Genomic DNA, 19,745 nt, shown 5'->3' on the forward strand with positions numbered 1-19,745 from the left:
CTGAGGCGGCTTGCTTCATATTCCTTGGGGCAAAAGTAGCTCTCACTGTGGCCTACCCTGACACCCAGACATTTTCTCTCCAGTCTTCTTCTTCCTTCACAAAGCCCTGCTTTGCTCTCTGCCTGTTGTCCCTTACTAGCTAGCTGTGTGATGTAAGCCAAACTACTTTACTCAGATCTCCAATCTCTATTTTTTTTCAGCTTTATTAAGGCAAAATTTTACATACAATAAACTGCACCCATTTCAAGTGTTAAATTTGATGGATTTTAATACTCCTAGCACTTTAACCTAAACTCAAAAATTAGAAGAAAAAATTCCCACTGGTTTCAAGATGAAGGAAGGAATCATGAAATAATTTATTTGGGTTCCTCAGCACCCGTATATTGAGTTTTGAACAAAGTAGTTGGGGTTTCCCTTCACTCTGGGGATGGGATTCTGAGAGGTCATACAACGGTATAAGTGGCCGATCTGAGATTCAAACCCAGGTCTGTTTTATACTAAAGCTTCTATTGTTAACAGCTATACTATTTTAATTTTCCTCACATATATTTACTTTGGTCAGATTCATTCAGAATTCATGCATGGTAATGGGGGACTTTACCATTTGTATTCTTTGGTTGGCTGTCCTCAGTCAAGGGGTTTGAGGTTTGTGTCTGTCTCTGAGGCTGGTGAGGCAGAGACTCGGTGTCTGGGCGTGTCCCTGAAGCTATTTATGACAAGTAAACAATTCCAGTGCCCAGTAGACAGCAGTCACAAAACCACATTTGCATCATACTCATTATTTTGCTAACCCCAGACAAGTCAGAGAGATAAAAACAAATTGTTACAGGGAAGAAGATGGCAGTGAGAAGGATGGGGACTGCATTGGTGTGTCTTCTTTTCTTACACTTGCTAGGCAATTGTATTCATGGAGAAAAAAACAGGCGCGTGTTAGCCCAAGGCAGTGGAGGCCATGTTGGAGCTTGGATGCACAAGAGGTTTTATTGTTGTTGTTTTGCTTGACTTTTTATTTTTTGTTTGTTTGCTTATTTTTCAAAGAACTATCAAAGTAATAAAACATTTTGCTTAGCAGATTACTAAGACTTTCCGGAAGGGAAGTCTCTGTTGTCATGGTGTGCAGGGAGAGAATGCTGGATGGGTTGGTGGGAGACGTGGTCTGGTTCTCAGCCACTCTCTTTGAAGTGGGCTAAGTAAGCAACTTCCCTGGGCTTTCATATCCTCATCTGTGGAAGGAAGGAAGGCAGTGACTGTGATCTTCAAGGCTTCCTTGTGTCTGTAGCCTAGAGTTGCGAGCAGCCCTAGGATGCCTACAGGCACATCCAGTTAAATTTGAATTTCAGATAAACAAACCATTTTTATAAGCATGTCCTATGGAATTAAAGTTGTTTTTTTTGGTGTAAACATGACCAAAATATAGCCTCAGACACACTTATATTAAACAAATTTGTTGCTTATCTGAATTTCCAATTTAATTGGATATCCTATATTTTTATTTATTGAATCTGGAGTCATTAATTTTAAGATAATCATAGAGTTTAGAATAATAACAATTGTACTTTTTCATGGCCAAATGTTCTAGTATATAACCACAGTTTTAGAAAAGAAACTGTAATTTCCAGTATTGCAAAAGTAGCATAGGGAATCTCACACTAAGAAAGCTATTGCTAGAAAGTAATAGTCACATTCTCTGCCCATTATGTAAAATCATAGTGATCCATAGCCTTATTCATTTATTTAATAAAGATTTACTGAGTGCCAGTTATGAACAAGGAATTATGAAGGTGTTTTCTGTACAGAAATCACCTATTCTATACAGAATCACCTATCTTCACATCAATTCTCCAAGGTAACTATTTTCTTCATTTTGTAGATGGGAAAACTGAGGCTCAAAGAATATTTGCTAGCTATTAAGGGGGGAAAAAGACCAAGAGTTATGTGACTCTATTATATTTTCTTGCCTCTTTTCTTCACAATAATCTATTTTAAACCCAATTAATGGAGATAGTGGTGTGCTAAATAAGCCTAATGATGAGTGTATACTCAGAAACTATTATTTCCATCCATTTGTGTGGCACACAGAGAGGGACACCGGGGTGATTATTTCCCCCTAAAGATAAGTTCTACCAGAATAAGAAGATTCACTGGTTCTGAGAAAGTCACATCACCTTTCCCTCTACTTTCTCATCAGCAGAATAGGAGTTGAACTCCACGTTTATAAAGTTTCTTCTAGTTTCCACTGAAATCCTGCCTCATATTCAAGGTGAAATATAGTCATTTAAGGAGTATTTACTGAGTGTTTTGTATGTGGCAGGGAGTGTGCAAGGGACTAGTGATCAAACAATGAAAATACATATCCATCCTTTGCGAGCTGTAATTTACAGTTCTGCAGATGTTTTCCCCCTCGTGATTTAAGAGCCCCTATAAGTTTGGGAGGTGATCAGGAAGCTCACATTGTTGGAGGAGGTAGCCCTTTGCTATTTTTATCTAAAAATACATTACTTAAAGACATTTTCCCTTGAAAATGAAACAACTTGGGAGTTCCCAGGTGCTATCATGTGAGTTTGTGCAATAGTTAGTGGCTTCAGCATGGCTGCATCACCAGGAGGCTTATTTCTTAATTGTGAGTATGGTTTTCCAACCTCTGTAATGGTTTGGACCTTCTATAGCTTTAAATCATTTATGCTTCTTGACAAATTTTACTTAATTCACTGTTTCTCACCTTTTTTCATGCCAAAGCATGAACACAGAAAACAATTATCTTTGTACATACTGCGTGGAGGGTTTCAATTTCTCTTACCCCCTATCAGCTTTTCACAACCTAGTATGTGTCATGGCATACAGCTGGGAAGCTCTGATTTATTTAATTTCTACATGGTTACAGAAAACAAGCACAGAGAACTCTACTGTTGAAATCCTGTGTCAATGAGAATGAAAACAGTAACAATTCTGCATATTCACTACAAAGTGTTCCTTTAGTCTGTTGGTGCATTCATCTGATAAGTATTCTTATGTGGAATATCAAGCTGTCAATAGTACTTTAAAAATTAATATTATATCAATATTAATTGATATTAAATATGAAAATTAACAAATATTAAAAGGAGAAAATTATGATTTCACTGAGTATGGTTTTTTCTAGTGAGTAAATATATTCACAAACTTCATGTGTTTTGAATGACTACAAACTATTTGTAAGTAACAGTCTGAAATCTTCTCTCTTATTTGGCAACAAAATGTTGAAATTATATAAATGAACAGATTGACTTTAACCGTAAAAAGTAGGAAATCTAAACATATCAGAAAGGTAGTTTTGGTCTTGTTTGACATATACCTAATGTTTAATCTATTAAATATCATATATTTAAATAACATGTTTAAATTTAATATTATGCTCTTTTTTCAGTTACATATAAATTGAATTTGTCTTTGTATATATTTAAACTGTATTAAAACCAGCTTTATACTACACACTTTGAAAATTACTAGATCTATAATAATCTTTTTTCCTCAAAATTATTTTTATTATACTATTTGGAAATGACAAAATAATAAATAAATAATAAATATATGTACCTATATATTTATGTATATAGGTATATATATGTATGTATATGAATGTATGTATGTATATGTATATATATGAATGAAAAGGGTTTTGAGGGACTATATGTTATTGAAGAAAGGTACAAAAATCCAAAGGAAGGAAAAGTTGATGAAACATCACCTACTTTTTATAGATAACAACATAGGCTCTGTGTTCTCATAGCACCTGGATGTTTCCAGAGCACTTATTACATACTATTGAAGCCACTATATATATATGTATATATATATATATACACACACACACACACATATATTGCAATATATATTGCAATATATATATTGGAATATATATATAACTATATAACTAGTGAGTGATTCATTTACATGGGTTTTTTCCCCCAAAGAATTTAAAACTAGGGTAAGGAAAAAAAAAAAAGAGACAGGCTAGAGTGGGAGAGAGCCAAAGCATAAGAGACTCTTAAAAAATGAGAACAAAATGAGGGCTGATGGGGGATGGGAGAAAGGGGAGGGTGGGTGATGGGTATTGAAGAGGGCATCTTTTGGGATGAGCACTGGGTGTTGTATGGAAACCAATTTGACAATAAATTTCATATATTAAAAAAAAAATTTGTCTAGAAATTATTTGAAAGTCACTTAAGAGTAGACCTGCATGTGTGCATGTGTGTGTGTGTGTGTGTGTGTGTGTGTGTGTGTGTCTTTGTGTGATTATTTTAACACTTTACTGATTATATGATAAAATATTGATCATATTGCTTACATAAGTTGCAAGATACAATATCACACTATAAAATATTGTACTTGGTACTGTGACTAGATCCAAAGGAAGGACATTTATTTGCCCTTTGTATTAGAGTCTGTAACTTTATCCCTGTCCATGGGAGTGTTTCATTTATAAGGTTCACTTTTTTTTTTCTCCATTGGAAGTGTTTATTGTCAATTGCCTTTAAATAGGCCAGATTTAAAAGTCATTAAAGGACCCGTAATAATCTACTTGTAGTCATGATTAAGACATTCTGAAATATTCAGGCACCCACATTTGGAATACAATGGTTTAAACTGAGGGCTGTGATAGAGGTTTGGAAGCCCTTTCCAAGGCTTTTAATACTCGTCTAGACACGTAATTATTTGAAAGGGGACATTATACTTCTGTCAGGGGCATAACATATCATACCACGTAGTTTCCTGTAGAGACTCTACAATAGACTGTTTTTTCCTTTGAGGATTATTTTTGATAACTGATTTCTGGGAAATTTCTGTATACAGGGTCTCAAGTTGTGGATTTGCTCTCTTTCTTGTTGACAATAAGGTGCTAAGTTTCTGGAGTTAATTTTTAAAATTTTTTTCAAAAAAAGAGAAAAAGATAGTTTGGGAAAAAAGTGACTTCTGAGATATGCAACCTTTTAATCAGTTACCAACTCTCACTGTACAATTTGCTTAGTCTCTAAGAATCTCATGGTTAGAAGTGACCTTAAGAGTTATGCAGACCACATTTTTCATTATTAACTTTCTTATAAGAGAGATTAGAGAGGGATTAGATTAATGATCCCTAAAACCACTTCTTGCCATAAATTCTAAATTTAAGGAAGTTTATAAAATAATGATAACATAATTTGTATATTTATACCCATGTGCTTTTATTTATATCATTGAATGTATACCTAATAAGAATACAGAAAAGTAGGGAACACAGGTGTTAGTGTCCTCATTTATTATGTATCAACTTTATAATCTGAAAATAATTTAGTAAGTGGTTATAGAAGCCCTGGAATGAGGTCTCTGAATTCCAGGTATGTTTTCACTCTCTTTAGCAATCCAGATTGTCCAGGATGAATTCTGGTTGAGATCTGATTTCCTGTGGCTTCAGCCTTGGTGCTTTTTGTTTTCTAACTTGGATGTTATGAATACTATGACTTTTAAGCGTTTTAATCTATGGAATCCTAGACTTACTTGATTTTCTAAATTCCAAGTGCCCTGTATTTTGTTGTGTATTAAACATTTGTAAACATTTGCATGGGTGGATGCTTTCCTAGACATGAGTCTTCAGAGTATAGTGTACATTTCCATTCATTCGTTTACTCATTCAGTAAGTAGTTACAGAGTTCCTGCCGGTCCTAAGCCCTTTTCTGAGACTGGAGAATACAACAATAGATAAAACAGACAGAAGTCACTGCCCTGGGAGGATTTAAAATCTAGTGAATTTGAAACGAATTTAATTTGAATTAAGAATAAAGCAAAAGTGTAATGGTGGAAAAGTTTGATACATGGGTAACTGTTGCTATGATCCAGAAGTATGGAGCTAAAAAAAAAAAAAAAAAAAAGTATAGTAATTTGTTGAATACCACTATGTCTTTCACATTATAAACATGATCTCATTTCACCTTGACAATAACCCTGGTTTAGGCATCATTATCATTTCCAGGTTAGAGACGAGAAAACAAGAGCCAGGGTGATTTAATGACTCACATTTAAGTCTAACCTGACTTAAAGTCTATAATCTTAATTAGCTCCCTCCTTTTGGAACATAGAGCTGAAAAATAATACAGAAGATAATTTATTCAACCAAGACCTCATTGTTTTCTCATGTTCAAAATACTGTGCCTCAGGCACTGTAGAGAATATAATAAGGATTAAGGAATGATTCCCATCTTCACAAAGAATAGAAGGAAGAAGCATCAAAATCATATAATACAATAATATTGTTCAAATTTAAAGTAATATTTTTCAAGTACCCATTGTGGGCTAGGCACTACACTAACCTTGCAGTAGTGTTTCATTTCATTAGGGAGACATCATTGCACAGCAGATAATTTTAGGGGAAATAGGAAACCGGAATAATACAAAGTAGCTGGTTATTGGGTAGACAATGTTGCAATGATTCAAGCAAGAGAAGCTGATTTTCCAGAGTAAAGGGGCTATAAATAACTCCCCTCAGGAATTATTTATCTTCAGCATAATGTTAGTTAATAATTACAATGTACTAATTCCCTGGCAAATGTTTCCCAAATTTATGTCTGCTATAGTTTCTTCTTGGTAGTCTAGACAAATTTCCTTGACTCCAGTTTCCTAAGTGAGCTTGAAAAGGTGACAGGAGAGTCCTTAGACAAGAGCCAAGTGCACAATGCCTATAGACAAAAAATTCCTGGCTTCCTTTGGAACAGTGTGACCCTGAGCACGCCCTTTTCTACCACTTCTTAGTTCTGAGAAGCACATGTTAGCTACGGGAAGAGTGAGGCTAAAGTGCACATGACTTCCAGATGGTGATTTTTGTTGTAATACTAGAAGCTACGCTGAAAAGACCAATACAAAGTAAGGAGTAGTGTTTCTTAGGAGGAGAATGTTAAAACACACCCAAGCGGTTCTTCTCACTACCAGCTTTGTGATCTTCACATCTATCATATTACCTCGTATTCACAGGAATGACATGCCCCCAAGGTGAGTTTTCCTGATAAGTGAAACTTACTATTTAACTCTGTCTTCGAAGTTGTTAAAACTATTACTTTCTGCTTTTCTGCCTTCTTAAACAGTGTGTTGGCCATCTTATCGTGTTTTACTCAGCCAGTCAGTGCCATGATGCATAATAATTGCCTTGGGTTGAAATACCATGGAGCCCTTGGGAGTCATGGCGATTTGGGCCCACGATTTATCTGTGAATGCTGTATTCTCTCAGGCCTTGTTTGTTAGGAAAATGTCTTTATATAGCCCTCACTTTGAGTGATAGCTAAGTATAAAAACCTAGGTTGACATTCACCCTCAGCATTTTACAGGTAATATTCCAGTAGCTTTTGGCCTTAATGTCGCTGTGGAGAGATCTACTTTGAGCATACTTGATATTCCTTTTTTAGGTTGTTTTGTTTTATTTCCTTCATGCTTTGCCTTTAATGTAGCGTTTCTCTACGGTTTCTCTAAGATGTCCTTTGGTGTCCATTTATTTCTAGTTTAATCCTCCTTAACACATTAGATTATTAAATCTAAGTTTTGTATCTTTGAAATAGTCTGGAAAGTGGCAGACCCATTAATAATATGCCTTAAAAGTATTTCAAACTTATGGGGTACCCGAGTGGCTCAGTCGGTTAAGCATCTGACTCTTGATTTCAGCTCAGGTCATGATCTTGGGGCTCATGAGTTTGAGTCCTGCATCGGGCTCTGTGCTGAGAGCCTGGAGCCTACTTAGGATTTTGTCTCTCTCCCTGTCTCTCTCTCTTTCGAAATAAATAAATAAAAATTTGAAAAAAATGCTTATAAAATATTTCAAAATTGGGGTGAGCAGTAAGTATAGTACACAGAACTATTTTCATGAAAACTATTTAAGAGTAATTTGCCAATCTATTACTCCATCTTTGAAGAATTAATTTGTATTTCTTAGAACAAAGATGTTCTCCTATATAATCTCCTATATAATCACCCTTCAAAATTAGAAAGTTAGAAAATTAGCATTGATCTATTCCTACTATTCAGTCCTAGACCCCACTCAAGTATTGCCAGTTACCCTAGTAACGTCTGCAGTAGTAAGAGGATCCAGGCGAGACCCATGTCTTGCATTTAGTTGTCCTGTCGCTTGAGTCTTTAGTTGGAGCGGTTTCTTAGTTTTTGACTTTCATGACCTTCTTTGGCCTTTTTGAAAATTACAGTTCAGTTATTTCACAGAGCCCTTCGGTTTGTATTCGTCACCATTAGATTCAAGTCACACATCTTTGGCAGGAACACCACGGAAGTAGTGCCGAGTTCGCCTCACAGCATCCTATCCAGTGGCATGTGACTCTGATATGCCACATCACGGATGCTTACTTCCATCATTTGCTAGGCTCTTCTGTAAAGTTACTCTTTTTTTTCCCCTTTGTAATTAGTAATTATCAGTGTGAACGCATGGCTTCCCATTTTATTCCATGAGTTTCAATCTGTTCCTAGCATGATTCACTTTGATGTCCATATTGTCCAGAACTTGGCTGGTGGGCGTCCATTCAACCTGGCTTCTGTGTCCCTTTGATACATCCTGTCACTCTCTGAGCACTTCCTTGCTCTCAACAATAATATATGCCAGTATCATTTTGGATTTTCCCTGTTCTACACCTGGAATCAACCAATTTCCCAAGAAACCCAGCTCCTTTTAGTAAAGATTCATATTGAGGGGGTGCCTGGATGGCTCTGTTGGTTAAGCATCAGACTCTTGAATTCCAGTCAGGTCATGATCTCACTCTTCCTGAGTTCGACCCTGAATGGGAGTCTCTCCCACCCTCTCTCTCTCTCTGCCACTGCCCCACTCTTGCATTCTCTCTCTCTCTCTCTCCCTCTCTCAAAATAAATAAATAAACTTTAAAAAGGAAAAAAAAAGAATAGTATTTAGAAGATGCTAAGTGAGTTGTTGCTGTGGGAGTTGTTGCTGCTCCTCGGCCCTTGGGGAACAGAGATGGGAAGTGTGTACGTGTGGTGCATGTCTTCATACCAAAACCTCTGATTCCATTGCAACATCACAGAGAGTGTTCCAGTTTTCTTCCTTTTCTACTTCCAACTCTCTTTTCTGGTAATAAGAAACCTGGTTCCTGTTATCTTATTAACATATTCATTATTTGCTCAATTACTCTGAATGTAACCAATCTTCTGTAAATGCTGCTGCCTTGCTTTCTGTGCGGATGTCCTCCTGATCACTAGATGGCTTCATCACCCCTGGAGGATCTGTCTGCTAACCCCAGATGTGAATACTCTGCTCAGCCACTGTATTCCCTGTGTCTGGTTACACTTTCTGGTAGTGCTCCTTCTCATACAGCCAAGACATGTTGAACCTCCCCCAGCATGCCTGCCTTCCTTAGCCTCCCTGGGCTCCTGCACTCTAGGCCAGGCCATCCCTGTAAATGGAAGTTCACATCACCCTGTCCAGCCTCTGACTCCCCTGTGCCAGTACCTCCTTACCAAGCATGAAAACCACATCATCCTGCTTGGGTTTTAGCACTCCTCACTGGATCTGCCTTCAGTACAAATACCCTTCTCACCTTACCCAGGTTTCTGAACCCCATATCAGGGCCACTTCCTTCATCATCCTCACAGTGTCAACTCTTTCCTTCTTGCTCAGGCCCCAACACCCAGTATGAGACAGCCTTGCACACACTGTCCCTCTTCACTCTGCTTGGGTTGTGCATCTCACACAGACCTGCCCCGTGTTTGAGCATCTTACTTATCCTTCCTGGGCTCCAATTCCATGTGTTCTCAGATGCCCTCCTCACCCTATATGAGCTCTGACACTCCACTCAAGTTTTCTCTGTCCAGTGGTTTTAGGAGTGAACTAGCCAGGAAGAGAAAGGGTTCTACCTTTTTTTGGAGCTTATATTAGATAAATGTTGGGTGTTTTCATTGTGTTATCTATACCTCTTAATATCTCTGTTTGATCTTACCTCCCTGATTTCTTTCATTCAACGTTCTCTTTCTTTACTACTCCTTGCCTTTTTTTTCCTCTGGGTAATTTTTTGAGAATTATCTTTAAGTCCATTGATTCTCTCTTCACTTGAGTCTATTTTGATTTATTCTCTTGACATTTGTTATAGTCCAATGATTATGTTTTATTTCTAGAAGTAGTATCTGTTTGTTTTAAAATTCTACCTGTTTATTTTTTTGTAGGCTGTCTTTTTTCCTAGGGTTTTAAATTTCTTCTTTTGTCTCTTTAATAGTTTAAAATAACTTAATACATTTGTTCTTCTTTTGCAATAAATTTTATATTTTTCTGTTAGTATTAGTTCCTGGTGTACTGATCTTTCTGTTTACTTATGGTGTATTATTTTCTTGAATGTTTTGTAATTTTTAATTGGGAGTGTGGTTGTGAAGTATCTTTTAAAATGCTTTCTTTTTTAAAAAATAGTTTTATTAAAGTGTAACAGACATGCAGTATATTTATATGTCTATGTATATGTATTGAAAATGTACAATTGTATATGTTTTAACATAATGTGTTCATTCATGAGACAATCACTACAGTCAAAATAATGCATGTCTACCATCCTCAGAAGTTTCTTCATTCTTCTTTGCAAACTCTTTAATCCCGGTCCCTTTCTCCTGTCCATAGGCAACCACTGACCTGCTTTCTGTTGTCCTGGATTAATTTGAATTTTCTAGAATTTTATAGAAATGGAGTCATACCGTATTTATTCTTTTTAGCTACTATTTTCACTCAATATAATTATTTTCAGTTTCATCTGTGTTGTGCTGATTAAGAGTTCATGCCTTTTTTTGCTGAATAGTATTCTGTTGTGTGGCTATCCCATAATTTGTTTATCCATTCATCCCATGGTGGACATTTCAGTTGTTTCCAGTTTTTAGCTATTACAAATAGAATCCTACTTGGTCGCAGTCTTTGTATAAATACTTGCTTTTTTTTTTTCTTTTTGGGTGAGACCTAGGGATGAATTGACTGGGTCATGTAGTAAGCACATTTCACTTTGTAAAACAAAAAAACTATCAAACTATTTTCCACTGTACATTTCTAACAGCAGTGTATGTGTTCGGTTCTTCTACATTCTTAATACTTGGCCTGATGTTTTTTAAGTTTTGAGATTGTCTAATAAGTGTGTAGTGTTTTTGAAAGGCTTCCCACTGGTACCTTTGACCTGAGGACACTTTTTTACATGGGTTTCTGCACGTGGGGATTCTGGCATTATATGTATGTCATGATATTTTTTATTAAACCTATTTTGTGGTTCAGGTTTGGCATGTTTTTCTTGGGAGTTTTGGAAATCAGCTTCCTTATCTTTCTGAGTAGTGTTGGAGTTATTTTAGATTCCATTTCATTGAGCAAGGAAGGGCTTCTTGCCCTTAAGTGGGGATTAACACTTAAACATCTAGCCAACAGATCCATGTACAGACTCAGCTCTCATTTCAGGTTTTTCTTAGACTTGTAATGCCTGGAATTTCCTAGACTTATTTAAAAGCATGACTATTAAGCAACAATTAAAACACACAAACACATGTACACACACACACACACACACACACACACACACACACACACAGAAAGAGAGAGAGAGAACATTCTTTCTCTGTGTTTGAAGCAGAAGTCCAAGTTCAGATTACAGTGTTATTGAAATCAGAACTCTTTGGTTAGCTTAGTAATGTTATTAATATGTGTGGTTCTGGTAGTCTGAATTACAAAGTTCCAGATATTTCGCATAGAAATCTTAGTTTCATGGTCCCTGGGGCCTGTGGTAAGAATAGTACAGGCCACTTGTGTACGGACCTAAAAAGTGAACCATCAGGAAGTAGGTATTGAATTCCAAACAGCTGAACTATAAGTAAATTTTTGAAAGGAACCAGTTTATGGGTTAAGCACTGCCTACATTGAATTTGTGTTCATAGTGTAGTGCATACCCCTGTTTATATGTGTGTGAGCCTATGTGTAATTAAACATTACAAAGAATATGTACCATAAATTTTAATAACTTATATTGGCACTTGTCCTGTTTATGCTTCAGTACCAGAAGCCCTGCAGGACAGAAGGTTTTTCATTTTGTTAACTTTCTTAAGCCAAATGTGGGAAGTAAGTTTGGCATCTTTTTCCCTCTCTTATCTTTGACATTTTTAATAAGACTAGTTAGATACTATGAAGTCATAAGAGGAAACATACTAATCTACTCTAAAGACTTATAGCATGATTAATCACCAAATTATTTGTTATTTCAGAAAAGAATGCCTATTTGGGGGAAACATTTAACTCAGTGTGGCACAAACAGTAATGCACATATCCCTAGGTGATATTTGAGATCATTTGGGGGGATATACAGGCAAGCTTTTTTTGATAATTGCTTATTCATCTTAACCCTTGTAACTTGTACATGAAGGTAGTAATTTCATGAAAATTCTTATTGAGAAAGATATCAAATACAAAAATAAGTGAACTAAAAACAGAACATGAATATGACAGAAATCAGGACAATCATGCATGAATCTTTGAAGACTAGAAAAGACTGTTTTTTATAGGAAAGATTTACTTCTTAATTACAAAGTTCAGATATTTGTTACTTAGGTGAAGTGATGACGTTTTGGGGGAAAAAGTATGCAAAGCTGTCTTCATATTATAGTGTGTAGCCAGCTCTATTCTTCTTAAGAGGCCTAGCTGGGCTTTGGAGCAAGTCAGGATCACCCATAGTCAGAGCTGTGTGTGGAGTGGGTAGATTATTCCTATCCTTCTCTTTGTCTGCATTAATAGTTACTAACTGAAGGGCACCTGGGTGGCTCAGCTGGTTAGAAGGCTGACGCTTGATCTTGGCTTTCAGGTCTTAATTTCAGGGTTGTGAGTTTGAGCCCTGCACTGGGCTCCTTGCTGGGCGTGGATCCTACTTTAAAAAAATAAATAAATAAAGTCACAAATTGGGATAAAAGTCATGTCTCTTTGATGGATTAATACTGAGCATGGTAATTTCAATGCCTAATGAGTGCCTTCTCCTCTAATTGACAGGGAAGCACCCTTTTCCCCATCTCTGGGAGAATACATCCCAGAGTTTAGATCATGGTGAGTTCACTTTGTGACATGATCAGTCTTCCCAAATTTTTGAATGATGACTGTGTCCACTTCCCTTCTCTGTTTGTTCAAGATTCTGTCAGCATGAGGTGCTCCCTGCAGGCAGTGGCGCTCTGGGGGAAGAAGGCCCCTCCGCACAGCATCACTGCCATCATGATCACTGATGACCAGCAAACCATTGTGACTGGAAGTCAAGAAGGTCAGCTCTGTCTCTGGAATCTCTCACCTGAACTAAAGGTTAGTGAAAGTGATTAACATTGAAACAGAAAGCACTCCCAATATAAACACAATTTGATTCTTCCTGCAATGACAGTGGACGTTTTGCATGATTGTTAAGTAGGTGATTACTGAAGTAATAAATTGGTTTTACTTCTGAATTTGGAGAAAATGAAGTACTATATGATGGATCAAGATCCTATTTGAAAATTTTATTATGAATATTGCTAATCTTAGCTACCAGCTAAGTGTTATCACCCTTGAAGCTGTGCTGAGTGTTACCATTTTACATCCTGAATTATATGTTTAAGTAACTGAACTACAGACATATAAGTATAATTCTAAAAATTATGGCTCGTTAATCTAAACAAAGGGCACCCTTGAAAACCGCTATTAACTAAATGAGTAATATCTTAATTATCTGGGTGTTTCTGTCAGTTTGGCCTTCTTGCTATTCTTTTAGTCTCTGCTTGCATGTGATTTTTAAAGATCACATCAAAAAGCTCTAAATCCACTTTACTATTGTCGTCTTCCTATCTCAGAACCTGACCTCACCTAGGTTTTGGCCCATTGATTGGCAATTAATTGTCCCTGTCCCAAGTCATAAACATTTAACATATTGGAATAGATATTTGCTTAGTGCTAGCAGCCTCTAGACCCAATTTGAACATTTAAACTAATGATGTACTTAAAGTATACTGCCCTCATTAAGAAGCCTTTTAAAGATCAAAGACTATTTTTAGCCTTTAAAGTTTGTCACTTTAAAACCTAAATTAACAATTAATTGTAATTCTATTTTATAGTGTAATTAATTAACATCTCCCATCACAGAAGAGTTACACTGCAGGACTGCCAAGAACTGCATAGCAGAGCAGCTCAGCTCAATGTTTATGAACATCCTAGAAAGAAGGAACTGGTCTTATTGCAACAGTTGAGCTTTGAAAAAAGTGGCCCACCACATGTATTATCTCTTAGAGTTTAAACTCACACTTCTAAATGGCTTCAAATGTCTTGCTACTCTTTTTAATATTTCAGTATAGTGGTTTCTGGCTGGAGTAGTTGTGTTATATAATAGGTAGGATGCAATAAGCTTAAGAAATTTGGAATCCTAGCATTTGTATCTTTTTACATACGCTCCTTGTATTTATTCAGCATTTATTCAACATGCATTTATTGACTACATATAAGTTAGGCAGTACGCTGTGTACCTCGGTTCAAACACGAACGAGAAGACTTGGTGCTGGCCATCAAAGGGGCTGCAGTGCAGCAAAGGAAGAATATTGGCTAATGCTGTGCATTTATGTGATAATACAAGGTACTCTGAGTACCTTGAGGGCTGAGGGATTTATATTTAAAAAAATTAACTAGCAAGAACACCATGTGCTAATTAAAAGCAGTGGCAAAATTAAGGGATTTTGAGATGATTTATGCAAGAAGATGACATAATACTATATTATTATATTTGTGATTTAGACTATCATTTGGTATTAATGTCAAGGGCATACTGACGGCAGAGGGAGAAGAGATAAAGGACAGTGACTGTGGTAGGAGCCTCTACGTTAATTTAGGCAAGAAAGTTTTTGAGTATGAACAAAGTCAGTGACAGAGGGGAAGAAAAGGAGATGAAAACTGGGAAGATACTAAGAAGAAAGAATGGGAGGAACTGAGCAAATGATTGGAGTGTGGGTAAATGTGCAGGAACAGTCAAGGTTACCTTATAGATTTGGGGTTTGAGTGGTGGGTGGGACTGGTGGTGTGATGGTATCCTGTATTTGTATAAGGAATAGAGATGATTAGAGAATAGGAACAGGAAGGGAAAGGAGGTGATTTAAGTTTTGGACATCTTGGAGCATCCAAGTATTTACTAGGGGATTAGAAACACATCTCAGTTTTTCCCTGTCCATGGGTGGTGGGACTGTAGGGTACCGGGAAGCTAGAGAATAAGTACCTCCCTGTCCTGGGCTTCTCAACACATGCATCCCAAGCTCAGGGTCAGACTCCCAAAGACCTCTTCATGGGGTCTCCCAATGAGGAGCTTCTCCAAGGTTTCATGCTAAGAACTACTTCACTTGTGTTTTCTGGTATTTTTAACACTTTTAAGCATAGAGAAAGGTGAGTTGAACATCCTTCCAGATATATTCCCTGAGTGTTGCTGTGTTCTATTTTTCTTCCTATTTAATACTCAGAAGGAAACACAACAATGACAAACTGAAGAGTAGCAATATTGTGTATAGGGAGAGAATGGAGAGATTGATCAGGTTCTAGTTCTGATATTTACCAACTTTGATGTCAAACAAATGACATATTCATTGAGCCTTGATTTCTTCATCTGTGAAATGGGGGATGAGACCCTGTTCATAGTTGCACTAGTGCCTGGATATGGTGGATGCTCAGCAAGTTGTGTGTTCCCATTTGTGCTATTGGAAGCTCTTGGCATTGGGCGGGGTTGGCAACGCTTCATACAGGTAGAGCCCATGAATGGAAGTAAAGGGGCCGTGGATTTCATCATGACAATGAGCAGGTATGATGGTGGATTTTTGTTGTTGTTGTTATTCCTCACAGCAGTTCCAGAATATGATAAAATGAAGAGATTATACTGAAGAGTCAGAGCTTATTCAACTACATGTGGGAGTTAGTAGCAGAATGAGGACTCCGTATGCAAAGCAATGGAATTCCTTTATGCTGTTTTATTCATAGTGGATTTTCTCTAGGAGAGGGAATGTCCTTGATTTGCCCTGATTCATTGCTTAATTTGGCCTGTAATATATGGAAAGGTGTTAAATGCCTGGGGGTATGTGTTCTCAAATGTGATGATGGGGAAAGACAGTATGTTATTTTCTGAGATGGGACCTTCTGGATTTCCCAGGAAAAAGGTGGAATAAGAACTTGGGTTTTAAATGGTTCTAACCAACCACAAAACTTTAATCTAACATCTTTAGAAATTTAATCTAACATCTTTTAGAGAAGTATTGCTGATTATGATAGAAATAAGATGAAGGCAGAGAACAACTGTGTTTTGAAATAATTTGTACTCATTGATATGATTTGGTTATCATCTATGGATATGTTTACATAGTTCAGAAAAAGCATAATGAATATGAATTAATTTGGAAATAGATTATTACCCATAGGACAAGTTTTATTACAAATTTTCTAGTCATTCAAATTAAATTTTTAGTCCCTACTGACAACCTCTTCTCCATTTGAAGGGATCTTGCATGTTTTCTGTTTTGTAATTTGATTTTCACAATCTTGTTTTATAAAAACAAAGAGCACTGGACATCTTTCACACATGAGATAATGGAAGAATTAGCCTTCAATGCCATATTTTTAAACTCATGTTTAAAAATCGGTGTTTTTAAATAAGAGCTTAGTTAAAATCTGACTTTTAATGTGGAAAAATTAGTTTTTATTAGTTTTTATTTCTGAGGCAAGAAGCCACATAAGGTTACAGTAAGGTTATAATGATTACAAAAAGGGTAATGTTTTCTTTGTATTATTTTGTAAACTCATTTCTGCATTCTGAAATTTGCGCATTAACATGCTGCTATCATTTGAGGCACATTTTGTACATAATAAACATCAACAATGACTTACTTGTATTCAAAACCTAGATGTTGTAAAACAGGTCTGGTGATTGTTTAGTTGTCAAGATGGATATAAAACCGAAAACAAAAACCAAAAAATGTGTACAACACAATTCCTGTATCTGGATATTTTTTTAGGGGTGCCTGGGTGGCTCAGTTGGTTGAGTGCCAACTTAGGCTCAGGTCATGATCTCACAGTTCATGGGTTTAGGCCCCAGATGGGTCTCTGTGCTGACAGCTCAGAGCCTGGAGCCTGCTTCAGATTCTGTGTCTCCCTCTCTCACTGCGCCAACCCCAATTGTGCTCTCTCTCTCTCTCTCTCTCTTTCTCAAAAATAAATAAACATTAAAAAATAGATTTTTTTTATTCTGTGGATTTCCATGTGGCATAAATCAGTTTTCCTAAAACGTATGTAGAGCAAAAACATAATATAACAGGATTTTCTAATCAGAATTATGAATAGCCACATAAAATGATGTTTATATTCTTAAGAAGTTTACAACTGTTTAAAAGCTTACCCTGATCATTTTCAGATTTCAGCTAAAGAACTTCTGTTTGGTCATTCGGCTTCTGTAACATGTTTGGCAAAAGCGAGGGACTTCTCTAAACAGCCCTATGTCGTTAGTGCTGCTGAAAATGGGTATGTAAGATGTGTGCAACTTTGTAACCATCTGTATTCTCTCTACCTTTTTAAAACCAATTAATGGGGTACAGAATTTGGGAGTTGAAGGAAATCTTAGTGATTATCATGTTCCTTTTACATATAGGAAAATTTTGATCTTGAATGGTAATTTGTGTGATGATCCCAAGGAATGTGATCAGTACTATGTTTCCCAATTTAATACTCTTTTTTTTTCCGGATTAAGATCAGAATAAACACCCCAACTTGTGTATCAGGCCTTGTGGCAGCCTCCCTGTGTAAAAGATACTGGTAAATGCCACCTGTTATAGAATCTGAAAACGGAAAAGTCTGGGTGCTTGTCTTTTTTCAAGTTGTAACTCACTTTGAGCTCTTAAGCAAACTATCCAAGCCTTCATAGGTTTGTACAACAACTCAATAGTTATACTCCTTATGTAATACACTCGTCTGATATCATTATAGAAGAAACAGAAGAGAGGACTCAGTGGTAAGTGGGATGATGGGAAAAAGGGGAAATAGACTGTGATTTGGGTGCAGTTTCATGGAAGCAAGCTTTATTCCAATGAAATAGAACTAAGCTGTAAGAGAAAAGCCTCACTGATGGAAGATCTACTGGGCTCAGCTGAAGAGTTATTTGCCAAAGTAAACTCAGGAATGCAGAATCAATTCAGCATGCATTTGTGAATCAGGGATTGGATTACAGGCTGAAACAAGAGAACCCCTCCTTTTTGTTTTTAATCTGAGAAGAAATTACATGGCTCTGAGAACGAAAAGAATAATGAGTGTCCACCTTGTAGAAACTTAATAGTTTAACAAAATGCTAGTGAAACAGATAGCAAAGCTGTTCTCATAGCTTATAGCAAAGACATAATTGTTAAACCTAGAGAGATTGAACTTTGGATGAGGCTAAAGTGAAATGCACTGGTACATTCTTTTTTTAACAATTGCTAGTAGCTTTCATATGCTAGGACTCCCATTCCCAGTCTAGAGAATTTGGGAGATGGCAATTTTTTATTTTTCTGAGTCTACTTGGAGAATTGAGAAAATTAATAGCTAAATGAGAAATAGCTCTGGAAAGTAATTGAGTTCCAGCTTGAGGTTTTTGCCCACAGTAGTCTAGCTCCAAAAAAGAAACTAAGGTTAATGGGCATATTCTTGATGATAGATGAATTTAGCTGTATGACCCTGCAAATATGATTATTAAAGAGCCAAAGAGTCTGGTTTGGTCTTTCTTTTCCAAGATGATTTGAATTTTCTAGAATTCTGTTCCTTCAAGATGCAAAACTTAGCCTGCATCTATGAGATACTTTTTAGGCAGTATCTATATTTCAGCTATTGCATACTTAGCAAATCTTGGTTTAATCTGCTGGAAGTTATTAGTTTACTAGGCTTGGTCCATTATGCCCCAAACAATGACTTTTGCTTTGAGTAGACTTGGGAATGACTGTGGACTTAGCATTTCTGCTTCCAAGTTGATCAAAGGGGCACAAAATTGCTTTGACTCAGTATTTCATTTTTCCCCCAAAGTATGATGTCATCAATAGGCATAAATCCTAAGATTCAGGAATCCCAATGAATCCCAGGATACATGAAAGGAAATAGATACCTGGAGGCCTGATGTTGAAACAGACAATGCCAGAGAATGCCAGAGAAAAAGAAAATCCTGAAAGGAGTTAGTGGGAAAAAGCAGATTTATAAAGGAATGTAATTAAGCTGACTTCTCAACAGTAAAATGGAAACTAGACAGCAATGAAATATCTTCAAAAAGCTGAGAGGAAAATATCTGCCAACTTAGAATTGTATCTCTAGCGAAAATGTCTTTTAAAAAAATAAGGTCACAATAGGTATTTTAGACAAATGTTAAGCATTTAGTAAGTATTTAAGTAATTAGTACTTAAGTATCTAAGTATTAATAAGTATTAATATAATGCTAACTATTTAAGTAAGTACTTAAGACAAATACTAAGAATGTTCACTGCCCATAGACCCTCTATAAGCACCAGAATTGTAAATGACATTCTTCAGTAAGAAAAACAATGATTTCATACAGAAGAGCTGAGATGTAAGAAGGAATATTGAACAAAACCAGCAACGTTTCAGAAAATGCAAATAAATATAGATTAGAAGACAATAATGTTTATATATACCTCCCAACCCCCACCGCCATATATACACACAATCTATAAATATGTCAATTCTAGTCAACAATCACATAGGATAGTGTAGTGATCAGATTCCA

The 19,745-nt window shown here is 36.4% G+C and overlaps 1 protein-coding gene across 1 annotated transcript in view; it reads left to right on the top strand.

Annotated features, from left to right (window-relative positions):
* The first annotated feature begins 13,147 nt into the window (after nt 1-13,147).
* The window catches only part of WDR72 (WD repeat domain 72), a 202,648-nt gene continuing 196,050 nt past the window's right edge, over nt 13,148-19,745 (top strand). Inside the window, exons 1-2 of the mRNA XM_007081860.3 lie at nt 13,148-13,300; nt 17,400-17,506. Of these exons, the coding sequence (XP_007081922.1) occupies nt 13,148-13,300; nt 17,400-17,506 (260 nt within the window). The remainder of the gene's footprint in view (nt 13,301-17,399; nt 17,507-19,745) is intronic.

This window comes from Panthera tigris, chromosome B3 (assembly GCF_018350195.1).
Source record: "Panthera tigris isolate Pti1 chromosome B3, P.tigris_Pti1_mat1.1, whole genome shotgun sequence".
Taxonomy (NCBI): Eukaryota; Metazoa; Chordata; class Mammalia; order Carnivora; family Felidae; genus Panthera; species Panthera tigris.